This window comes from Vulpes lagopus, chromosome 9 (assembly GCF_018345385.1).
Source record: "Vulpes lagopus strain Blue_001 chromosome 9, ASM1834538v1, whole genome shotgun sequence".
Taxonomy (NCBI): Eukaryota; Metazoa; Chordata; class Mammalia; order Carnivora; family Canidae; genus Vulpes; species Vulpes lagopus.
The window spans coordinates 37,277,178-37,292,253 of NC_054832.1; the positions used below are offsets into that span (position 1 = coordinate 37,277,178).

At 32.9% G+C, this 15,076-nt stretch overlaps 1 protein-coding gene across 15 annotated transcripts in view; it reads right to left on the reverse strand.

The window, feature by feature from the left end:
* The window catches only part of VPS13B (vacuolar protein sorting 13 homolog B), a 739,627-nt gene that overhangs the window by 675,111 nt on the left and 49,440 nt on the right, over positions 1 to 15,076 (reverse strand). For all 15 annotated transcript variants that reach the window (XR_005989852.1, XR_005989854.1, XR_005989853.1 and 12 more), the window contains 3 exons: positions 14,104 to 14,271; positions 10,827 to 11,008; positions 7,105 to 7,279 (listed from right to left, as the gene is read on the reverse strand). Coding sequence is in view for 12 of the 15 variants with exons in the window: in XM_041768645.1 (XP_041624579.1) it covers positions 7,105 to 7,279; positions 10,827 to 11,008; positions 14,104 to 14,271 (525 nt within the window). In the remaining 3 variants the exon portion in view is untranslated. The remainder of the gene's footprint in view (positions 1 to 7,104; positions 7,280 to 10,826; positions 11,009 to 14,103; positions 14,272 to 15,076) is intronic.

Genomic DNA, 15,076 nt, shown 5'->3' on the forward strand with positions numbered 1-15,076 from the left:
GGCAGGCGCCAAACAGCTGCGCCACCCAGGGATCCCCAACTCATTCCATTTTTATAAGACAAACTGCATTAAAGCCCTTTAACATTATCCTAACAACACCAACAAAAAACAAGTACCATGGAATGTAGAAAAAAATTACTTTTTAGGAAATTCATGGTATAAGCAGTCTCCAGCAGATTTCAGCATATCTACTTTTCAGTGATAAAACTATAATACATATACTCCATTAAGTATCATCTTCATTCAGATCTACTTATAGGATTTCTGCCTAGAATAACTTCGTAACTTTTAAAAACCTTATGACAGGAGACTCTTGGAATATCCTATATGTATAGTTCATGACCATTTACCTTAGTTCTTCTGGGAAGGAAATGACAGTATGCAGTAACTAAAGAACCTAGTATCAAGTATCAAGAAACTTTAGCCATTTTACTTCAAAATAAATTATAAAAGTTAAAATCTAGAAAGCATTTTATATAATCTTTTTATCTTGCTGTTTAACCATAAACATTTTATCAGCTTCTATTGGGGAATGAATAAAACCTGTTACCAATGCCCCAGGTAAGACTTCAAAATGGACATCAATGAATATCATCTTGGTCATAAAACAAGTCAGGCCACCTCTATCCAGGAAGCAGTGACCAGGCTGACTCTACAGAGCTGGACTCTTGACATCTGTTTCTAAATCATTAAAATAGGGGCACCTGGGGGGCTCAGAGATTGAGCATCTGCCTTTGGCTCAGGCTGTGATACCAGGGTCCTGGTATTAAGTCCCACGTGGGGCTCCCTGCAGGGAGCCTGCTTCTCCCTCTGCCTATGTCTCTGCCTGCCTCTCTCTCTCTCTCTCTCTCTCTCATGAATAAATAAAAATAAACCAGTGAAACAGAAGAAGTACTCACTGCCTGACCTTGTGAAGAAAAAAAAAAATCACTAGCAACCAGCCACTATAATTCATACTTAATTAAAAATTAAGAGGGATTTTGATGAAAGACGCTTCTGAAGTTTCAAATTTCTTGCTCACCTCCCTTGAAGAAAGAATAATTAGAGCCTTGAAAAGAAAAAAAGCATCTCCCTAATCTCTGGTTAGAATTTCCTAAAATATTCTTTTCCTTCAGAACAGTGCATCTTAACCTGGGACCCTTTGATAGAATTCAGGAACTTCATAAATTTCAATGGAAAAAATAAAGTGTTTAAATGTAGCACTTTTAATTATGAATGTAGCTAACAAACTGCAGTTGCATAGCTTAATTATAAATATAAGTAACAAATCACAGTTGCATCACCATCAACTGTAACGCCTACAAAAATCAGAAAGGCAGTTGTAAAGCTATTTCAAAATACCATTTACACACATTACTACTTTGAAATTATGATAGCTATTAGACTTCTTGCTAATTGTCATTATTTAATGTATTGACATAGAAGCACATGTTAAAAAAAAATACAGGAAATAATGGTTTTCAGACACTAGGTATCAGGCAGTTAAACCAGTGAGTCCTGAGACATGGGGAAAAAAAAAAAAAATGAGGTGTATGCTTGCCCCATCTTATGGCCTGGAAGGAGTTTCTAAGCCAGGGTCAAGGAGGAGAGAATCCAAGCACAGTAGTCTCCTAAGAAGAAAGAATAATGAGTCCAGGGGCTACAGTTTGCTGCGAAAGTACCAAACAAGAAAAACCTGTTCAGAGAGAGAGCTTCTCCTATCTGCAGAGGGTCCCTCCCACTCCAGGTCTCAGGTAAGTAATACTCAATTTCATGCAAGGAAACTATTGAGGCCACTAAAAGAACCACCAGAAAAAAGCCAAGAAAACAACCCTCAAGACTTACACAAAATTGGGACTAGTTTGTGATCTCACCAGAAAGAAAGAAAAAACCTTTCATTCATTAGGCATCAAGAAAGTACTCAAAAGGCTGCATCACTGGTGAGACAAAACTGGCCTTAAGCTAATGGTGGCTCTGATCCCAACTAAAAAAACATTTAAAGCAAGACAAGTGAATTAAATTATTTCCAAGTAACTTAACTTTTTGCTATATACAAATATATCTGGCACCCAACAAGATAAAACCCACAATGTATGGCATCAAATTAAAAATTATCACACATGCAAAAAAGAAAATATATAAAACACAGATTAGGAAAAAAGTCATACAGAAAGATGACACAGCTTAGTATTACTAAACACAGACATTGAGACAGCTATATAAATACTTAAAGTATTTAAGAAAGCATAAATGAGAAGAAATATGAAAGATAAATTTTTTAACAATACAAATTCTAAAGATGAAAAACACAGTATCTGAGCTGAAATATAAACTGTGATTAACAGCAGATTAGATACAGAAGATTAGTGAGCCAGAGCAGAAACAGAAATGCTCAATAATCAACAACAACAACAAAAAAAAAATCAACAAAATAAAAAGAAAAAGAATAAGAATGAACAGAGCAGCAGAGAGCTCTGGTGAACTTCACACAGCCTAATATTCATGTAATTAGAGTCTCCATAGGAGAGAGAACTGAAAAAGATAATTTAAGAAATAATGCCCATAAATTTTCTAAGTACACAGGAAAACTACAAACCCACGGACATAAAAACCTTAATGTATTCCAAACACAAGTAACATGAAGAAAGGATACCATGGCATACTGAAACCTTAAAACCTTTTGAGAAGAGGTTCATAGACTGTACCAGAGTGTCAAAGGAATCCACAGTACTCACAATAAAAGGATCTATGCCTTAGATAGATGAGAAAACTAATTCTGACTATTCTGCAAGCAAATAGAGTTGTTTTCTTCCTTTTATTTATTTTTTTAAAGATTTTATTTATTTATTCATGATAAACAGAGAGAGAGAGAGAGAGAGAGAGAGAGAGAGAGAGAGAGACAGGCAGAGGGAGAAGCAGGCTCCATGCCAGAAGCCTAATGCAGGACTCGATCCCAGGACTCCAGGACCGTGCCCTGGGCCAAAGACAGGCGTTAAACTGCTAAGCCACCAGGGATCCCCCTGTTTTCTTCTTCTATAACATAGAAGAAAAACCTAGTCATTCTTAGACGACAGAATGAAACAATTATAAAACAAAAATTTGAAATCTACATTTAGTCAAAATTTAAAACTCTAGACATTAAGGAGGGCACATGATGCAATGAGCACTGGATACCACATAAAACTGATGAATCACTGACCTCTACCTATGAAACCAATAACAAATGTTAATTAATTGAATTTAAATAAAATTAAAAACTAAAATTCTGCTCCAGAAATCTACTCAAAAATGAATTAGGCAAGTCACAAGCCACAAAAAATATTCCTAAAACAGGTATGTAACAAAGGACTTGAATCAATTATATATTACAAAAATTACAAATCAGTAATGAAAACCAACAAAGGTTTAAAAATAACCAATGTTTAACACACTCTTCACAACGGTAAATATATATTAATGGTCAATAACCACATGAAAAACTTCAAAATAACTGCCCATCTATGAAATGCAAATTAAAACCACAATGAGATATATCCACCAAAATGGCAAAAAGTTAAAAAAAAAAAAAAAAAAGATAACACCAAATGCTGGCAAAGATGTGGAACAAGTGGAACTCTCATACAATGTTGTGGGAATGTCAATGGCACACCTGGCACTACCTCAACATACAATTCCACTGTTAGGTATCTACCGAAGAGAAAGCATACCACATGTCTACAAGAGATTTGTAGAAGAATGTCCCAGACACCTTTACTTATAATAGCCAAAACTGGAAACAGCCCAAATATCCATCAACATGAGAATGGCTAAAATAAACTATGGTATATTCATACCATGTATCTAGCAATAATATATGCAACAACACAGATGAATCTCCAAAATGTTATACCTTCAGGGCAGTGAAAATACTCTGTATGAAACTGTAATTATGGACATATATCATTACACGTTTGCTAAAACCCAGAGAACGTAAAATAGCAAGAGTGAACCATAATGTAAACTATGGACCCTGGGTAACAATGATGTGTCAAAGTAGTTGCATCAATTGTAGTACATGTGTTATGTACTACATCCCACGTAGGATGTTGATAACAGGAGGAGGCTATGCATGTTTGATGGTAGGGACTATATGGGAAATCTCTATACATACCCTTTGATTTGGCTGTGAACCTTAAAACTGCTCAAAAAAAAGTCTTAATAATTAAAAGTAAAAAAGAATATTATGCTTAATGAAAGAATCCTTTCACAAGAGTTTATACTGTATGATCTGATTTATATGAAATCCTAGAATCAACAGAACTTTTTCAAATTCAGTCTTTTCCTGAGGGGAAATGGAATGGGGTGTTGAATGATTAGAAAGGGGCAAAAAAGAACTTTTTGGAGATACTGATAACCTGTATCTTGAGGAATGTTCTACATCACACAGGTATACACACTTCTCAAAGCTCAAATAGTTTAAGATTCATGCAGTTCACTTTGCAAATTACACCCTCGAAAAAATAAAAACCATTAATAAACACTAGTTAACAATATGCTTTCGAAGTCAAAAACATTGTTGAACTGAAGAAAGAAGTTAAATGAACAGCTATGTGCTAAAGCAAATTAACAAACATTAAGTGTAGAATCTAGATGATGAGTATATGGGTGTCTACCATATACTCTGTTTTTTCTCTGTTTTTCTTTTTTTTATTTTTTAAATTTTTTTATTTATTTATGATAGAGAGAGAGAGAGAGAGAGAGAGAGAGGCAGAGACATAGGCAGAGGGAGAAGCAGGCTCCATGCACCGGGAGCCCGACGTGGGATTTGATCCCAGGTCTTCAGGATCGCGCCCTGGGCCAAAGGCAGGCGCTAAACCGCTGCGCCACACACAGATCCCCTCTGTTTTTCTATATATTTGAAGTTTGTCATAATAGCATGTTAGAAAAAAAACTGAGCACCTTCTGGTGCTAGGTTTTCTTCTAGGTGTTAGATACTATTCCTGTTTCAGGAGTTGTCTAACAGGAATTCACTCTCCAGTGTGAAATAAAGGTATATCACACATAGACTTATTAATGTTATTTCCCTAAGCTTTTAAGGTGATAATAGTTTTTAATAAGCTATAATTTAAATATAAAATTTCACCTTTGGAAGTGTACAATTCAGTGTTTTTAGTATAATCACAAAGTTGTACAACCATCATTACCATCCAATTTTAGAACATTTTCATCATTCTAAAAATAACACCTTTACCCATAAGCAATCACTCCCCATTTTCTTTGTCCCTACAGGCCTGGTTACTAATCTACTTTATGCTTCCATGGAATTGGCTAATATGGAATATAAATAGAATCATTCAATGTGTCCCTTTCTGACTGGCTGCTTTCACTTAAGGTATTTTGAAAGTTTATCATGTTGCAGCATGTATTAGTTTTTCATTCTTTTGTATGACTGAATAATATTCTAGTGTGTATGTGTATGTGTGTGTGTGATTGTGAGATACATATATATATATATATATATGTATCTCACAATCATTTATCCATTCATAGTGGATGGACATTTGAGTTGTTTTACTTTTTGATTTTCATAAATAATGCTGCCATTAACATTCAAATGTGAGTTTTTATATAAACATAGGTTATCAATTTTTTTTAAGACTTTATTTATTTATTCATGAGAGACACAGAGAGAGGCAGAGATCACAGGCAGAGGGAGAAGCAGGCTCCACACGGGGAGCCCGATGTGGGACTCCATCCTGGGACTCCAGGATCACACCCTGGGCCAAAGGCAGGCGCTAAACCACTGAGCCACCCAGGGATCCCCTAGGTTATCAATTCTTTTGCATATATACCTAGAAGTGGAATTGCTGGGTCATAGGTAATTCTTTGTTCAACTTTTTAAGAAACTAGATTGTTTTCCAAAGCAGCTATTCCATTTTACATTCCCACTATCAACACAAGGGTTACAACTTCTCTACAATCTTGCCAACACTTGTGATTATGTGTCTTTTTATTATAGTCCTGCCAGTAGCCTTGAAATGTCTCACTGTGGTTTTGATTTGCATTCCCTATCATGACTAAAGATGTCGAGCACCTTTTCATCTGCTTGTTGGGCATTTGCATACCTTTTTTGCACAAATATCTGTTCTGGCCTTTTCCTCATTTTTTTTTTAAAGTTGGGCTACTTGTTCCTAAGTTTTAGTTTGTTTTTTTTTTCAAGACTTTATTGATTTGAAAGAGAGAAAAAAAACACAAGCAGAGGGAGGATACGCAGGTTTCCTGTTGAGCAAGGAGCTTGATCCCAGGACCCCAGGATCATGACCTGAGCCAAAGGCAAAAGCTTAGCTTCTGAGCCACTCAGGCACCCTTTAGCATTTTCCTTTCTAAAGGCTCTAACTATGGAAATTCATTATTTCTCCAAATTTTTCCTATGTCTCAAAGCCAAGTCAAAGTCAATCATTCTTTTCATCATCTTCCTTCTTCAGATCATTTAAACCTCTATTTAATCAAACATTCTATCCTTCTACCACACCATAGTAAACTATTCACAGGTCTATCTGTTCTACTGTACCTTAAGATTTTAAGGGAAAAGAAGACATCTTTTTATCTCTGTGTTTTCCTACATTACCAATACTCAGTACATTCAGGAGACTTTAGTAAAAGTATAATGAACTCAATAACTGAAGTCAACTCACCAGTATCCTTCAATGAAATATATACTACATTAATAATGTTCCCATTAATTAACTAGGTATCTTGAAGCATATAGTCAATTAAACATAACTATAGTTGTTAAATACATATAATTAATATATCTAACTCCACTGTAACTCTTGGTAAGCCTTCACCAAAAAAAAAACCAATCCACAATTTATTAGGAAATGTTGATGTTTTACTACCTTAACTTTTATATATAACATACATTCTAAACATTTATACCTATTAGAAATATTAGTTACTTTGGGCATGTAAAAAGAAAATCAAGTAATATCTAGCATATTAAAAAAAATCGTGTCAAACAACCAAAATAAAATCATCCCATCATATTAGAACACTGCAAAATTCAATCTAATGTTTTATTTAAGTTTCACAATGTGAAAACACTATACAAGCAATAATTTAAAATAAAGTTTTTGTTATATTTACCTGTAATGTTTCCTAACATATCTTTATTGTGGCAGGTAGGATCTTCTGTTTCTCCATCTCTAAAATTGCCTATTTCCCCATAGTAAAGAGCAATTCCAAGTTGCATTATACGGATAAACATAGGCAATTGTTGATCTGTGATAGAAAGTTTCAAGCTCTCTACTAAAGTATGAATCTGTATGTGAAAAAAAAAAAAAACACCAAAACATGTTCGAAGGAAGTACCTTTTAACATAAATATTAAAAGTCCTAAAATAGAATACCATAAGAGAAAAATAATGTCCCAAACATTTCCAATATAAGCCAAAACAGTTCACTCTAATATCAGGAATCTTGCTACAATGGCCAATAAACTTTAGATAGAAACTGTACTAAACCAAATTATTTAAGTCCAAATAGAAATGATGATGAAAAGATAGTCACACTAGACTTCTAGATAACTTTTTTTTCTAGATAACTTTTCCAGAAATAAAGTTATGGAACCAAAATATCAACTCCATACTATGAAGAGAATGATAGCATTCTCCTCAAATTCAGAAAAACTTCTGTCACACCAAGAATAAAATTTAATGATGTCATTTTAGTAAAACCTGATGTCACCCTTTATAGCTTTATTAACCAAAAAGAATACATACACATTCTAAAAGCCTAAGTGGAAAAATTACTAACATTACAACTACAGAAGTATAAACATAATAAAATTTTGTCAAATATGAAAAACCAAGTGACATTATGTTCAGAAAAGTTTTCCAAACAAATTTTAAGAGATTTAAATAAATAGGACATAAAATTTATAACATGAATCAGCTATTAAAAAAGAAACAAGATTAATCACCAACAAATAGGATATATAGCAATCAAATTCATCCTTTAGAAAGAAAGACATTAATGGAATATAAACATAGTCTCAGTGTAATGGTTCCTTGCTGTTACATAAACATGGAATAAAACCAATTAAGTCATAAAGTCAAGTCTCTTGAATCGTTTATTTTGACTTTCAAGTCTCTTGGAAGGTATTTGAGAGTCTATGAAACATGAAAAGGTTACAGTAATCATATTTTTAGGGTTAAAGGCAGAAAAATTTGTATTTGAAGGGAAAGAAAGTTGCAAAATACTCATTTAAATGAGTACAGATTTCTTAAAACTTATTTAAAAATCATACAATAAGCAGATCAAGAAAAGGTAAGTAAAAGGTTGGTAGCAGGAAGGCAGAGCATGCAGTGCAGGCCTGCCAAGCTCGTCTTAATCTGGTATCTCTCTACCACATCCTTTTAAAATATTGTATGGCACCAATATTACTAGTGAAAGGCCACCTTAGCTGAACCAGTAACAAAGAATAAATCCTTTATAAACATATTTTATACATACATATAACATAAACATATACATGTAAAATATATAAAATACCTTATGTATTTCATATATGGCAGACAGATCAAAGTATCCTTAAAATCAGTAAGATTAATCCCTAATTGAAAAATGGACAAAGAACCTAAATGTGTTTTTCAAAGAACAAATGGCCAGTTAACATAATTTTTAAAAATCTAACTTCACTAACAAATGTTAATTAAAATATATTTTAACAAGCTGTCAATTTAACATGATCATATTTAAGGATAGGAACCCTCCTTAAGGTTCATGAACATATACACTTGGTTAAATTTTTTCTGGAAATAATTTTCCAATACAGAACACAGGCATTAAAATTTAAGCCCATTAGTAAGATATTTGCAACTACCTGAAATCGTTCTGAAGGGATTAATCAGAAAATTGGTCAAAGATTTAGGTCAGACTTTCATTGCTCTAAAAATATTTTTAAAAAGTAATTTTCAAAAATAGGGGAAATGTTAAATAAGTTATATACCCATATAATCTGTGTCTCAGATGACACAAACCCTAAGACATATTTGTCTCAACAGACAGAAAATTATAAAAAGCCTAACCAAAACATAAGTAAATTCAAAACCACTTAAACATATGAAAGAAGCTTAAGTGAATAATTAGGGTATCTGGAATATTCTGGGAAATCCTCTCTCTTTGAGATGACCAATGAGGTTAACCATGTGCTTTTAATATACACTTCCTAGGACGAGGAGTTAGAAGAATGATAGGTCTAAGTCAAAATGGCAAACCTTACATCACAATGGTATTAATAAAAAACTCAATTTTCTTTCAGTTGAGCATAATGGTATCTCAAATTTAGTGATTACCAGAGTCAAGAATCCCATGTCAACAACTTATTTATATTAAGATGCTTTTTAAGATGATTTGTCGTGGCTAATCAATTTTGAGAACACAAACTTACATGCTAACACTAAATTTTCCTCAAGTTCATTTATTTTTACTTTCTTCTAATTTAACCACATTCTAGAATGTATAATTACATTTGTATCTAAATGTATCTTGAGGGCAGCCCGGGTGGCTCAGTGGTTTAGCGCCACCTTCAGCCCAGGGGGTGACCCTGGAGACCCAGGATCGAGTCCCACATTGGGCTCCCTGCATGGAGCCTGCCTCTCCCTCTGCCTGTGTCTCTGCCTCTCTCTCTCTCTGTCTCTCATGAATAAATAAGTAAAATATTTTTTTAAATGTATCTTGAATTTAACCTTAACATTCCCCAACATACTAGCAGGTTCAAGGTAAAAGAAGGAAACTAAGCCCATTATCCCAAGACAGAGGCATTGATACCATTGAATTAATACTTTTCCATGCTTCTCTTTGGCAAGGAAGCTAATTCAAAAATAGAAGGAAAAAATAACAGAATTTCAATAAATTGATGTGCATTGTACACAATGGTGAAGAAAGTAAGCACTGATGACTAAAGCACTACCTAAGAAAAACAGGTGGATTTCACGAATATATAGTAAAGCTACTTCAAAAATAAAGTATTATTTTTTAATACTGTCTTTTCAAAACCATAACTTATATAGCCATATACAATCAAGCAGAGTAGTCAATACCCATGCTCAGACTCAGGGGCATCTTTTCCATTATAGCACTTTAGTATTCAAAGGCATGAAACTCAACAATAAAAATTAATTCCACATTAAAACTTAGTTATTAAAAAGACCAGAAGCTACTCTGAATTCTTTTTCAAAAACTGATATATGGATAGAGATTTAGAAAACTGTTATATAATGAAAGAACACAAGATTTATACTAAGAAATTAACAATACATGTTGAAAATATATTCCAGTATCTTGGGATAACAAACTTTCTTCACATTACCTAAGAAATTCCTACTAAGATTTTAATTACATTCTGAAACCATAGATCAAAAGCTAAAATTTCCTGAACCAATAAAGTAAGATATTAGGTTAACTACTAAGCCTTTTAAAGTTATCTAAGAAAGAGGGACAATAACTAGTTATCAGATCATGTTATATAAATTATAAGAACTGAAATATACATTGGTATTTAATCCATGATGGGTATAATTACACTTCTAAATAGAGAAGATCCTACAAAGAGAAAAACACTTATAAACATCTGGACAAACTTAAAAGGAAGCTATAGTCACAGGGAGAAAAAAAAGAATCTCTGTAGTACAACACACAATACAGAAAGTTATAATATATAACAATATAACCTAAAATTATAAATAGAAATAAAATTCTTACAAAAACTATTTTTATGAGGTTAATTTTTTCTTTAATAGCACACACAAGAACCAAAAAAACAAAATGGAGACATGCAACTCAACTACTAGAAAAAGAAACACCTACTTTAATAACAGATGGCATCTTGGAATTTAGGTTATCATATGTGAAATGCAGACGAGTTCTGAAGGAACATTTATACAATAAAGGATCCTGGTAAAATTCTATTTTACCACTAGCATTTCGTTTATCAAGACAAACCGTACAATCCGAAAAATTGATAACCTTTCTCAGCACCAGATCAGTTGCTAAAAGAAAAAAAAAAAAAACATTTTAAATAAAAAGGAAAGCTGGACGAAAAAAAGGCAACCATTTTTATTAGTACAAATAGTAATAAGATTAATAGAGCATTTAATACATGAGCCAGAACCTATGCAACGAATCTCTCATTTATTATTTAAACCCTCCAATAACCTTATGAAATCGGCACCAAAATCCCCACTGCAAGTATGAAGAATCAAATAAAGGACAAAGAAATGAAGTAGCTTGTTCCCAAATTGCTTGGTATCTAAACAAATTTAAAACAAAATTTATGAAAAATTTTGCTACATTTCGCTATCTGCAATGGAAGTACGAAATAAATATAATTCTTGAGAAACCACATTAAGAAATACATTCTGAGTAATAATCATTCATTTAATATCTTACACTGAAAAACTCACAGCTTCTCTAAACTTGCACTCCAGATCTATAACTACATGCAACAATATGGGAAAACATTAAAAGCATAACATTAATTGAAAACAGGAAACCTTTGAAGTTTTACTCAAACCTCAAATTCCTACAAAGAGCATACTATTTTTACATAGCTCAAAAATACACGTAATATATTATTTAGGTCTATATCCACATCTGACACTTTTTGAGGCAAAATTCATAACATAAAATTAACAATTTAAAGGATACAACAGAGTGGCATTTAGTATATTGACAATATCATGCATCCACCACCACAATCAATTTGAAAATTTTTTCATCTTATCAGAAAAGAAATTCTGTCCCCTTCAGCCCTTCAATTCCCTCACTGTCCTCTCCCTGACCCCAATCCTGAAGTAATCACCAATCTACTTTCTATCTATACAGATTTGGCTATTCTGTGTGATTAATACAAATGGAATCATACAATATACACCTTATATGGGTTCTCTCACTTAGAATGTTTTTAAGATTTGTCCATGTTTATGTATCAGTACTTCATTCCTTTTTATAACACAAGTCTCTTTAAGTAATTAAATGATAAAATTTAATACAACAGTTAACGGTAGGAGGAAAGGTATGGGACAGGGAAAAGTACACTGGTGGGGGTAAACTACTATCACTGTTCTAGATAGAGGAGATGCGCTCATTATACTGTTTTATAACAAAATATGTGACCTAAATCTTTGTAAATACTAAATGCTGTATTAAAAATTAATAAAAGGGGAAAGAATAGTGATTACCTCAGAAAGTAAAGGATTAAAAGAAGATAATGTAAAGAGCATAGCACCAGGCCTAGCAGTTAACAAGAACTCAACAAGTAAAAGATACTATTTTTGCTGTTTTTATCACCACCCTTTTCATGAACTTTCATGTGATATGATACTGATTTTCTTAAATATATTAGCACATTGATAGAAATAATAATTCACATTTTACAAATGACTCATCCAAGGTTATACTACATTAGTGATGGCAGGAAGATTGAAACTAAGATGTCCTAACTCCCAATCCAAGACTCTAATTCACTATGATTTCCCAGAGTAATATTTGCATTACTCATATATTAAACTATAAATGAAATTTCTTCCCATAAAATGTCAACACATTCATTCAATCCTGCATTATCCAGTTCTGCTTGTTTTCCATTTTCCTTAAATGTTTCCTTGTGGGCTTGTATGGAGTATTTTTTCCACAGAGGATGAGAGGAAGGCATTTACAATGTCTCAGAAATAATGCTTGGGACTTTGCATATGCACTGATTTATGCTTCACAACAAAGCTGCGAGATCAAGATTCCTCATTTTAAAACAAACTGACTAAGGGGCACGTGAGCAGGCTCAGTCAGTAAAGCATACAACTCTTGATCTCAAGGTAGTGAATTCAAGTCTCATGTCAGGTGTGGAGCCTACTTTAAAAAAAAATGTAAAGAGTAAAGCTTGCAGAACACACAAAAATGATACTGTATCAAATTCTGCTAGTTCCTAGCTGTATGCCTAAACTAGGCAAGTGAAGTAACCTTGAGACTAAATTTCCTTTTGCCTCCCTTTAAGTAGGACTTAAGACAGATACATGAATATATAAGTACATGAATGAGAAAGGATATCACTTCACAGGGTTATGAGAATTTGAGAAAAAAAATGTAAATAATTTTAACAGATCATTTTCTAAGCACTATGTACAAGACACTTTTACAAGTGCTTTAAGTGCATTAATGTATTTAATAAAATAACTCTATAAGGAAACTCCTATTTTACCCCCATTTAACAAACAAACAAACAAATGGTCAAGTAACTCACCCAACAACTAATAGCTATACTAAGTGGGACATCTAGGATCCAAACTCAGGTCATTTAACTTTAGTGCCAGCACTATTAACAAATATATACCCTGGCAAGTCACAGATAAAAGGTGCTAAAAATAGTCTTCTCACTATATTTTCAAAAAATGCCCACTCCTTACCCTATCAGAACATATACTAACAAATATTATGATTTATTAATATCTCTTCCGAAAAAAAGCAGGGTCTCTTTGACACCTGTATTTTTCAATTCTTAGCACAATGCCTACCATGTAAAACATAATCAAATAGTAGTAAGTAAATGGTAGTTACTAAAGTTATATTACTTAATAGTTCTTTTAATGCAAGCATAAGGAGATTATGGCATATAATAGAGGCTTTAGGATACTCCTAAAGGAAATGTAGGATTTCCAGTTCCAAATATGCTCTGGAATATACAAGCCTAAACCATAAACCAGTCAGATACATTATTTTGCCATTAGTGAGCAATGCAAAAGCAACATTTTCCTCTTCCTCCTTCAAATACATCAAAAATTTTAACTATTTCTATTACAAACCTACAGCACTGCAAAATGCTATATACTACACTTGAAACAGGCATGTGGTAGGTAAGAAAGAATAAAAATTAAAAATATTAAAAAGAGTCTAGGATTTTATAACTAAAAACAGAGTTGTAGTAATCCCTTCTAATTGTATAATAAATTTTACATATTTTTTTTTCTAAGGCTAAAGACATAAAGCTCTCATTAGATATTATCGAATAGCCGTTTGGCCCAGAAAAGGTTAAGAAACCAAGACAACTATTTCAATAATGGAAAAATCTATACTTTTCTTGATATTTACTCACCAGAAATATCCATGAATGCACGATCCCATAATTCACCTACTGTATAGCACTCTGCAGAAGTGATATTGACTGAAAGAACAATATCATCTTCAACATATTTTAGTATGAGATTATTTATAACAATATTTACATTATTTACAACTCGTCTAATCAGACTCTGCACATAACCTATAAAATAGGAAAAAAGGACTCAATTAGCCATTAAGTCTGTCAATAAAGAATAATTCTTAAAATATTATTGAACTTAATGTATACGATAGGTGGGTATCATTTAACATATTTTGCAAAGAGGAAACTAACAGTCAGGTAGACAGGCTTACAAAAACTGGCACAGCTAAGTAACAGATCCACCCCCAAAAACCATTACCAAGAAATTCTAGAAGTGTTCCTGTACTAAGAAAAATCAGAGACTATACCTTTTTAATAACATAATACTAGATCCCAGTCAGTGATAATCCTATGTCCAGGACTTTGGTTTCTGTCTATTTTAGAAACATTTTCCCAAATGAAACAATGCTACTATATGCCCATTTTACAACATATTAGAAGAAGAATCACTTCTTTAAGCTTCTTTTGAGCCATCTTCTCTTCCTACTTTAAAGAGCCATATAAATATTCAAAAGTTAGGCTGGGAGGAAGAAAGAAAGGAGAAACATGCCCATCATAACGGATTCAAGTATTTCCACTTACTACTAAATAATACTGAAGCAAGGTAGAGGAGAGAATATGAACAAGGAAAAAATGTAGATAGAATTTAAAGAGATAGGGAAAAAGAAAACAATGAAAAGAAAAAGTATGGAAGAATCAAGAAAAGCATAATGCGAACACAGAGAAATAAAGAACAAGAAACAAATAGTTTAAAAAAACAGCAGAAGTAACTGGTGGACATTCTTTTTGGCTATAGCTTGCCTAAAATCTTCAAACTGTTCTTTTAATTTTATGCTCCTATGGGATACTCCACATTCTCAGAAGC